The sequence below is a fragment of the Phalaenopsis equestris genome, unplaced genomic scaffold (genome assembly GCF_001263595.1).
Source record: "Phalaenopsis equestris unplaced genomic scaffold, ASM126359v1 Scaffold000002, whole genome shotgun sequence".
Taxonomy (NCBI): domain Eukaryota; kingdom Viridiplantae; phylum Streptophyta; class Magnoliopsida; order Asparagales; family Orchidaceae; genus Phalaenopsis; species Phalaenopsis equestris.
This window is the reverse complement of record NW_018164444.1, coordinates 19,254,851-19,264,980: the sequence shown is the minus strand read 5'-3', so window position 1 is coordinate 19,264,980 and position 10,130 is coordinate 19,254,851. Positions and strand designations below refer to the sequence as shown.

Sequence of the window (10,130 nt, the reverse complement as noted above, 5' to 3'; positions counted from 1 at the left end):
TGGCTTTCCATGAAGCAACCAACACTTGTCTTTATTATGACCCGGTTTGCGACAATGGTCGCAGCAGGGACGACCCTTGCGTGATGGGTTGTAATTGTGTCGAGGCGGAGGAACTTGAGCTGCAATGGCAGAGACATCAATGAAGAGATTGGGCGAGGTGGAGATAGACCCAAGCATGACTTTCTGGCGGCTTTCTTCGCGGTGAACCTCGAAGAAGGCCTCGCGAATGCTCGGTAGTGGTTTGAAGCCTAATACACGAGAGCAGACATGATCGAGAGAGTTGTTGAGGCCGAGAAGGAATTTGAATATATTTTTTTGCCCGATGATCTGACGGTATAAGTTGGAGTCCAGATTGCATGACCAAACATGGACTTCATACATGTCAACCTGCTGTCAATAACGTGAAAGAACATTAAATTACTGAGTTACAGATTGATCACCTTGGCGAAGATCTTGGAGGATTGACTCGATCTCGAAGAGCTTGGATTATTATCCGAGTGAGTATGTTTCCTCGGCCACATTAATTTATTGTACTTCCATCAAGCATTTAGATTTTTTATTTTGTAAGGCTTGTAATTAAAAATGCATAGAATTTTTTTTTTTCAATTTTCAACCTAATTTGAACATGACAAGCTCAATTCAAAAAATTCCAACTACTCCGAGCCTAATCGAACGAAACATAAATTTCATTCATAACGATCACAATCTGACCAATTCGAGCCAAATTTAAACAAATCGAACTAAACATCAACACAAATTTCACTTGAGCCAAACATGAATATGAGCTCAACTCGCACAAATCCAGCCACCCTTTACGCCCCAACGAATCACATCCCCAACCCTAATTGATCCACAACCTCCCTCTTCTTACAAAAAATCCTCAACGGCTTCGCCATCGGCATCAAAAGCCCTCCACTCCCTTCCGCCAGATCCACCTCCACACCAACCCCATCAGCATCCAACTCAAAACTCTGTATCAACGCCCCCAAAGCCAACCCCATAACCCGCATAGCTAACCCTTCTCCAGGACACCCCCGCCTTCCCATCCCAAAGAAGAAAACCTTCCCCTGTTTTCCCTTCATCCCTTCTCCTCCCTCCCATCTCTCCGGCCTGAATTCCTCCGCCTCATCCCACAGCGACGGATCTCTGTTAATCGCCCACAAGTTCACGAGCAACATCACACCTTTCGGCACGTGGAAACCCTCGATGGTGCAGTCTTCGTTGGATTCGTGCGCGGGGATGAGCGCCGCTACGGGGTGGAGGCGGAGGGCCTCTTTGATGACGGATCGGAGGTAGGGGAGATTGGGGAGGTCGGTTTCAGTTATCAGGCGGCGAGTGCCGATATGACTGTCGAGCTCTGCGCGGGTTTTTGAAAGGGCGGTCGGGTTGCGGAGGAGAAGTGCGAGCGCCCATTCAGTTGTTAGGGCTGACGTGTCTGTGCCCGCGGATAGGAGAACCTAGGAAAAAAATTAAGATTTACATATATATACCTTTTAATCTTTTATGTTTTACATAACTAATCCCTAGACAAAGTTTAATTTTTAGGTAAATAATAGGGCTATGTTAATGACATGGAAAATGGGCGTTTCAGATTTTCTCTAAGTTAAAATAATGATATTTTTGATGTGATATGAAATATATGAGTTATATAAACTGTAAAAAAAATAAAATTTAATCGTAAGTTATGTAAATTGATAGGAATTTATCAGTATGCATGTAATACTCCTAATTCTTTTATAATTATTATTATATTTTTGTGTGATAAATTTATGTATAAAAATATGTATGATTATATTTTTAGTGTGATATTAATGATTTGAATGATACACATATAAATATGAAAATTTAAATATTAGATATATAAGTACATAAAAGTTGTATGATATTTATGTAAATGCCATTAATATTTTGAGCCAAAATAAGCTGAATACGTTTATGTTCAGCTCGTTTATAAATCGAGCATAAAAAAATTATTCGTGTTTGACTCATTTGCTTAGAGAATGAATAGAACACGAGTTACTTAACGAGCCAAGCACGAACTATTTGCGAACAACGAGGCATTTTGATAGTCCTACTTGTAAATTCTTCGCTTAAACACACACACACACACACACACACACATGTCTCATATTCCGGCCTGTTATTTGGCGCGCGCGCGCACACACACAGACATGTCTCATATGCCAGCCTGTTAGTTGGCATCCTTGGTGTAAGACATCTTAGGTAAGAGGTTCGAATTTTCCTCTGGCGATGTGAGCTTTAAGGACGGTGGTGCTCGATTTGTTAGACACATTAAGAGTGGCTAGAGACTGATATGATAGTCTCTCGTCATTCCTTGTAAATATATTACAAGTAAGCCAAGCTCAATAGAGGTGCTCGAATTGTTAGGCACATTAGGAGTGACCGGAGTTACTCGAATTATTAGACACATTAGGAGTGGCTATAGACTGATATGATAGCCTCCTTAAAATATATTATGTAGTAAGCCAAGCTTGAGTGAAGCTCAAATTTGGCTCATGTTCAACTCATTTAAAATTGATTCATGCTCGAATTTGCTTCGGAGCAATTTATTTGTGCTAGGCTTGATTTATATTTTCTTGTTTGCATTTGGTTCATATTCAGCTCGAAATTGGTTGCCAAATTTAATTTAAAATATAAATACACGATTTTAGGTTTGAACCTTAACCATTTTTTATGTAGTAGAAGACACCACGTAATGACACAAATTATTATGAATTAAATTTAAATATAAAAATATATAATATATTATTATCCGGCCTGTTATTTGGCGCGCGCGCGCACACACACAGACATGTCTCATATGCCAGCCTGTTAGTTGGCATCCTTGGTGTAAGACATCTTAGGTAAGAGGTTCGAATTTTCCTCTGGCGATGTGAGCTTTAAGGACGGTGGTGCTCGATTTGTTAGACACATTAAGAGTGGCTAGAGACTGATATGATAGTCTCTCGTCATTCCTTGTAAATATATTACAAGTAAGCCAAGCTCGAGTGAAGCTCAAATTTGGCTCATGTTCAACTTATTTAAAATTGACTTGTATTTAAAATTGTTTCATGCTCGAATTTGCTCGTGAACAATTTATTTGCGCTAGGCTTGATTTACATTTTCTTGTTTGTATTTGGTTCATATTCAGCTCCAAATTGGTCGTTAAATTTAATTTAAAATATAAATACACGATTTTAGGTTTGAACCTTAACCATTTTTATGTACTAGAAGACACCTCCTAATCACACAAATGGTTGTGATTTAAATTTAAATATAAAAATATATAATATATTATTATATAAATAATATATATATTTTTCTTATTTCACGTTAAACGTGTAAAATATGATCGATTAAAAATTTGTTTATATTTGACTGATTTATGTAAGGAAGAATTCAAACAAAAATAACAGCTTTATTTTTATTTATTTATTTATTTATTTATTTATTTTCTTGCTGGTACTGTTAAATTTGAAGCACTTACCACCACAAGACCTTTGATAATTTCATCTGTATACTGCTCCGGATTAGCTTTTTGCAGAGAAAGCAGATTATCAATTAAGCATTTCCTCCCCCTTTCTTCAGCGCCTGCTGCTGCTACTCCTTGGCGACCAGATGATGAATCCATTCTCTCAATCTCTCTCCTCCGTTCATCAATCAATCCCTGCAAGAAAGAATCCCTCCTCTCCTGCAACCTGATCATCTTCTTCTCCACCCCACTATAATCAAACAAACTCAGCAGAGGGATAAAATCCCCCAAATTTGTCGCCCCGCTCACCTCGAATGTTTCCCTAACAATCTCCCGAAACTCCTCCGATTTACTCAATTTCTTCCCCGCAATCATCTTCATCATCAGATTCAAATTCAGTTCGAATAATCTCGGCCGCATTTCGATAGCCCTACCGCCGATCCTAGCGGAGGCGGCGGCGGCGGAGGCCAATGCCTTCACCATCGCAGCGACTTCTTGGAAGATGATATCAGAGATGGAGTGGAGGCGGGATGGGGAGAAGATCTCGAGGGCGGCGATGCGGCGGAGGTTACGCCAGTGGGGGCCGTTGGAGGTCCAGACCAGAGTGGAGTAGTTGTAGCCGAGGTGTTTTCCGGCGAGGAATCGGGGGCGGTTGGAGAAGGCGGCGTCGTTCGTGGAGAAACAGGATTCGGCGGCGGAGGAGGAGGAGATGAGGAGGACGGGGCGGGAGCCAAAGCGGAGGGAGAGGATGGGGCCGTGGCGAGCAGATAGGGAGGCGAGGGATCGGTGGAGGGGTTTGCTGAGGAGGTGGAGGTGGCCGACGAGAGGGAACGAGGGAAGGCTTGGGGGTGAGTTTTTGGGCCGGCGGAAGGTGGCAGAGAGGAGGAGGAGGAAGAAGAGGGCAACGGAGAGGTACAGGGCGGTGGTTTCCATTGACATTTTGAGCCGAGAAAGATCATTTGATTGGGAAGTATATTAAACATGAGTATGTATTTATAGACTTCAATGTGTTCAAACAATAGTGTGTGTGTGTGTGTGTGTGTGTGTGTGTGTGTGTGTGTGTGTGTGTGTGTGTGTGTGTGTGTGAGAGAGAGAGAGAGAGAGAGAGAGAGAGAGAGAGCTTTGCATATTATTTTTATATTACCTAAATGCCACTCAATCATAACCTATTTATCTATCTCACACTTAAACATTAACATTCAGATTAATACAAAATTTTATTTTTAAAAAATTAATAATAGTATTATTTTAGCTTTTACATAAAAGTTATAAAAATTTATAAAAATTATACAACTGAACGATTCAAATCTAAACCATTTGATCATAAATGAGCTAACGGGGCATATGAGTTTAACACCACTAATAAGTTGACTAGAGAGAAAACCGAGCCCCTTTGCATCTTCATTCATGGCGGGATGTTTAGGAGTTTTCCATCCATTATCAAGGATCGACAACCGTACTAAATAAGTCGATTGAGCCACTCCCACCAGCCAAAAGCCAATCATTCAGTTGACCAGCAACACTAACCAAGCCTAGCCGACCAAATTAGTTCTGTCGATCCGATGTCAAACATGCTCAATCGACAAATCCAGAGAGCAACTAAGGGATGAGCTCATACATGTAAAATACCAAAAATACTTTATGCAACCTTCTTTAAAGTGGGGGGAAAAAACGCAACTTCATCATATTGTACCATCTCCTTTATAAAAAAGGGGATCATTTTAAGAGTAAAAAAGGATGAAAATGATAGACACAATTGTTACAATTCCTTATTGTTCACTCTCCTCTCCATCTCTTCCCCCGCTCTCTCTCTCTATCTCTCATGATCTCTCATGACTTACACTTTATTCATGACTTACACTTTATTCCTTGGGGTGTGATTCACGATCAAATTAGGATCCAACATTATACAATGTGCGTGAGTGTGGATCATGTTATTAAAAAAGAGGAGCAACCAACAAAGAAGAAACCAACAACAGAGACATTGATAACATGGAGTTTGATGCGTGCTAGAAAATTCGTGGCGGTAGGGTAATTGATTATCGTCTTAGCGTTGCACGAGGATTCAGCACACACTCAGATAAAAATGAATTAAGTTGTGATCACACCCACACCATGATCACACCAGAAGTTTTTACGTGGAAAACCCGTAAAAGGGAAAAACCACGGGGCCTGGCCCAGTTGTTCCACTATAAGTTAGTTGATGATTATAGATGCCCCTTATCCCACAGGCGGGAAAGGGTTACTAGTTTTTCACGTTACGACGTCGGCTGATGACGTCTAGTAAGCCGTGGTTAACGGAAGTCAACGGTGATTGGAGGCGTTTAACGGTGGCCGGCGGTGGTCGACAGAGGTCTACGGTCGTTGTCGACGGTCAGTGGTGGTCGACGACGATCGAGATCGACGATGATGAGGATGATCGTGGACTTGAACTCCTTCTCAAAGCCTCAAGTTCTCTCTTAAGTCTCCCTCCCCTTCATGTGAGGGGTGAGGCTCTATTTATAGTGTTTTGAGTGCAATTAATGTAGAAATATGAACCATTTTGATCGGACGGCCCATAGAGTTTTCCTTGATCAGTTGACGTTTGATGGACATTGGAGTACCTTAACGATGTCAGAATTGAGCAATCTTGGGCTCGTTGGATTCTTCTTTTTGAGACGCTCGATTTGACTATAAACTCACCAGATTTGACATCCTTTTGACCTTTCAAATGCCTCCGGAAATCTTTCAAAAGTGGTTTAATGACTTGATCTTAATGGTTTAATAACTTGATCTCGGGTTGATTTCACTCGGATTTGACTAACTTTAATATCATTAGGTCCTTTTCATCAAACCGATCAGTTTGACTATAATTTTGCTGAAATCGGAGTTCCGGATGACTCGTAATCGAAGTTTGAATGTTCGTGCACAAAATATTACATCGAGATTCGTGCTGGATTATGATAATTTGTTGGTGGCGTATCAGAGTTCATGAGAGAGTTTATAAACCAACAAATCCATAGTTGAAGAATCAAATGTTGAATGCCATCTGAGAAGCACTAGCTTGAGGAAGAGAGCATCACCCTCTAGAGGAGGGCCAACGCCAAAGGTTGAAGAGTCCCACGGGCCTTGGAAAGAGAAGGTGACTCTAAGTACTTTAATAGCATTGGGTCGGGGTGAAATAGAGCCAAAATAGAGCAAAACGAGTGTGTTGCCCGCAGAGTGGCACTATAACATCAGTCATGAATAGAAACTAACGCTATAGCGCTGATTCTGGTGCCATAGAGCTCGAGACAGTTTTTGGACGGCTTTTAAGTGATTTTGAGCCATTCCAGGATGTTTTGGAAGATTCCAAGAACCAGTCATGAATAGAAACTAACGCTATAGCGCCGATTCTGGTGTCATAGAGCTCGAGACAGTTTTTGGACGACTTTTAAGTGATTCTGAGCCATTCCAGGATGTTTTGGAAGATTCCAAGAAACTTGCACGCTCAATGAAGTGATTCAATGAATCTAGACACTTATAAAGGCTTTTGGATGATGTGTCTCTTGGAGTAAAGTGTCGTGTCTCTTGGAGTGAAGATGTGTGTTTCTTGGACTGAAGAGGAGTGTCTCTTAGAGTGAAGAAGTGTTTTGTGTCTCTTTAAAAAGAGGCGCTTGACGCCTCTCATGAAAAGTAGAAGAGGAGGCTTTTGGCATGATTTTTAGGTGTGGCATGTGTGTGTGTGTGTGTGTGTGTGCTTGTTTGTAAGGAGAGATTGGTGAGAGATTTTGTGAGATATCTGAAAGGAATTGTAGGAACTTTGTGTGGATCAACATGAGACTTTGTTGAAGGAATTTTCATCTTTCTTTCATGGGAAATAACTAAGTATTGCATTCTTCATTATCTTATAATTGTTGTAAACACTTTTACATTCTTCATTATCTTATAATTGTTGTAAACATTTTTCTAGTGAATTTTCTTTCATTTAAACAAAGTCTTATGTTGTGTTTTCTCCATGCGTAGTAAGTAGTTTTCCTTACTCTTTCTCCTCGTGATGAGATTTAATCATGTGTGGGATGAGAATGATTTGAAGATTTCTTTTTATTTAAAAAATTATGATGGTATTTTCTCTGGTTCTTCATTGACTTTGCAAACTGATCATTTGTGATGTTAAAATTCATTGTGAAACATAATGACCTGGTAGGGCTATGATTTCACCAACTAGTGAACACCACACTTAACTTTAGAAACAACCATTGAGATCGTCCGAGGGGAAGTGAAAATATATAGGGAGATAAGTTTTGATGGGTGTAGAATTGATGCTTCTAGGGTGATAAACTAGATTCTTTTATGAATTCAGTTTGGAGTTTGCATCTAAGGGTCCCTAGTAGGTCCTATAGAGAGGGCACAATACGTAATCTAGAAGTGAGAGGTCAGAATCTACTCAGTACTACTACACAAGCTGAAACAAACTTTAAGCCAGCTGATGTTTTTTGCATGCACCGAGAGGGGGTAAAGTATGAGTATGCTCTTATTTGTCACAAAACCACATTTTAATCTTTAAACATTCTATTCCTACACTAACTATGTTCTCATCGCAAGGGGAAAGAAATTTAATTATTTAAGAAGTTTTCAAGATTTAACTAGTCACCTTAGATTTAGTTTTTAGTTAATTTTGTTAAATTTAATTTTATAGAAAATTAGTAAATTTAGGAAAACCAAACTTTTTGAATATTATAAAATAAGACCTGATGGTAGTAGATTACAATTAGCCTAAACGATTTCTTACTTGGCTTCTCTGTTGGATTAATACTGGATTTTTAAAGAAAGCCCTATAATACTTGAAACGATACGTAGACTTGCGTAATTCCTCTAGTGTGTAAATTATTCTATAAGTTTTATAACATTTCGATTTTGCACACTAGCCGCTAAATATAAATTTGGTTAAGTTTGTGTCAATCTTTTTGAAGCTAAATTACTGCGTGATTGCGATGCGGGTCAAGTTTTTGGCGCTATTGCTAAGGACTTGACTTGAGTTAGCGTGTAGCACTAGAGTCATATATAGTTTTTGGGGACGTTACCGTGAAAGCTACGGTAAGAACTTTAGGAGAATTTTTAGTTGAATCTTTAAGACTTAGACTTAAAAATTATAATATTGTTATATAGTATGTTTAATTATTGTGTATTTATTTTTAAGAAACCTCTAAAATACAAAAAATATTTTTTATATCTGTCATATTAGTTAAGTCTTTAGATTTATATGCGTAGTTTAGGAGCTACAGACCTTGGATTATATGGCTCAGATCTATAGAAATTTTACGAGGATTATGAATTAAAAAAGACTCCATGAATTTAATGCCAAGGGCCCGTGTCTAATAGCCGATAGATATCAATTGATGTCTTGGGAGGCTTTACATTTCCAAGCATTGGTCCTCCTGGAGGCGGAGGAGAAATTGTCTATGGCCAAAGACAGGGCAAGAGCAACTAAAAGACGGGCAGTAGTAGCTAAAGAATGGGCATCATCGGCCGAAGCTTGGGCACTCAAGCTACGAGAGGAAAATAAAGCTCTGTTTGAGAAGATGGCTATAATAAAGACGTCTAATAAATTCTTTGTTGAATTCTCTTCACACCCTCATCAGGTGGAAATTCTCTCTGCACAACTCAGAGAAGTAGTGACCTTCGACATTGAAATAATGGTGAAAGCGAAGCTAGTCTCCTCTGAGCGGGAAGATATGCATAAATTTGCTACCATATTTTTGGACTCGAAGGAGGGGGAGGAAGAGGACAATAGTAAAAAATATGGAGGATCTTTGAACTTATGAACTGTCTTTGACTTCATCTATAACTTAGAAAAAATTTCTCTTTCTTCTTTTTGACCACTTGTAAAGAAACGTATAGGAAATTTTTTGTAACTTATCAATCAAGAAATAAAGTAAGGCTTTTGGTAGGTTTTTGCCTTCATTTTTTGCACTTAACTTTAATTGTATATTTTGTTTTGCTTATGATAAATGTATGGCTGTGAGGATTGATGGATTAAATTTTTTAAGAATGTATTTGGTCAGTTTTGCTGGGTTACCGCTTGACTCAAGTCTTACACTTCCAATGTCTTGATCGTTCAATTTGGTTGTCAACTTGATTGGGTCACACCTTACGTCTGACATATTAAACAGATTTATCCCTACCTTCGTGGGAGGTAACTAACGAGACTTGTTTTTAGGGTGATTTGTATGCTACCCACTGCAAATCTTCTTGCTAATGTGTAGGTAATCACTACCAAAGCTTGACTCGCTTTGAGCTAGGAGACATAAGTTTTTTTGATGCATGAACATTGTGGGTATGTTCTTATGCATTTACAAAGTGGGCATTAAGTGTCAAAATCAGTCATTTTTAGATTATGTTTACCGATCAAACATTATTCTTTGTTGTCGGTTATTAAAAAATTTACCAATAAAACCCAAGAGCCCGAAAATACATTTTCCTAACAAATCTCCAAGGTCGAGTCCCTAAGAAGTTTAAGAACCCGACACTAGAACTTTACAAAGATGGGACCAATCTGACCGACCATATAGTCTCATTTGAGTTAACTTTGTGTTGTTAAGGATCATTGATGTACTGAAAAATTGTTTTTTCTTTTCTACGTTGTTAAGGATCATTGATGGTACTGAAAAATTGTTTTTTCTTTTCTACGTTGAGAGAG

At 39.1% G+C, this 10,130-nt stretch overlaps 1 protein-coding gene across 1 annotated transcript; it reads right to left on the bottom strand.

Moving 5' to 3' along the window:
- Positions 1-663: 663 nt before the first annotated feature.
- On the bottom strand, positions 664-4,420 carry LOC110032078 (isoflavone 2'-hydroxylase-like). The gene is made up of 2 exons (XM_020735594.1): positions 3,488-4,420; positions 664-1,457 (listed from the first exon to the last, which is right to left on the bottom strand). Exons 1-2 carry the CDS (start codon positions 4,409-4,411, stop codon positions 828-830), a joined length of 1,554 nt encoding a protein of 517 aa, XP_020591253.1. The 5' UTR covers positions 4,412-4,420; the 3' UTR covers positions 664-827.
- Positions 4,421-10,130: the final 5,710 nt, after the last annotated feature.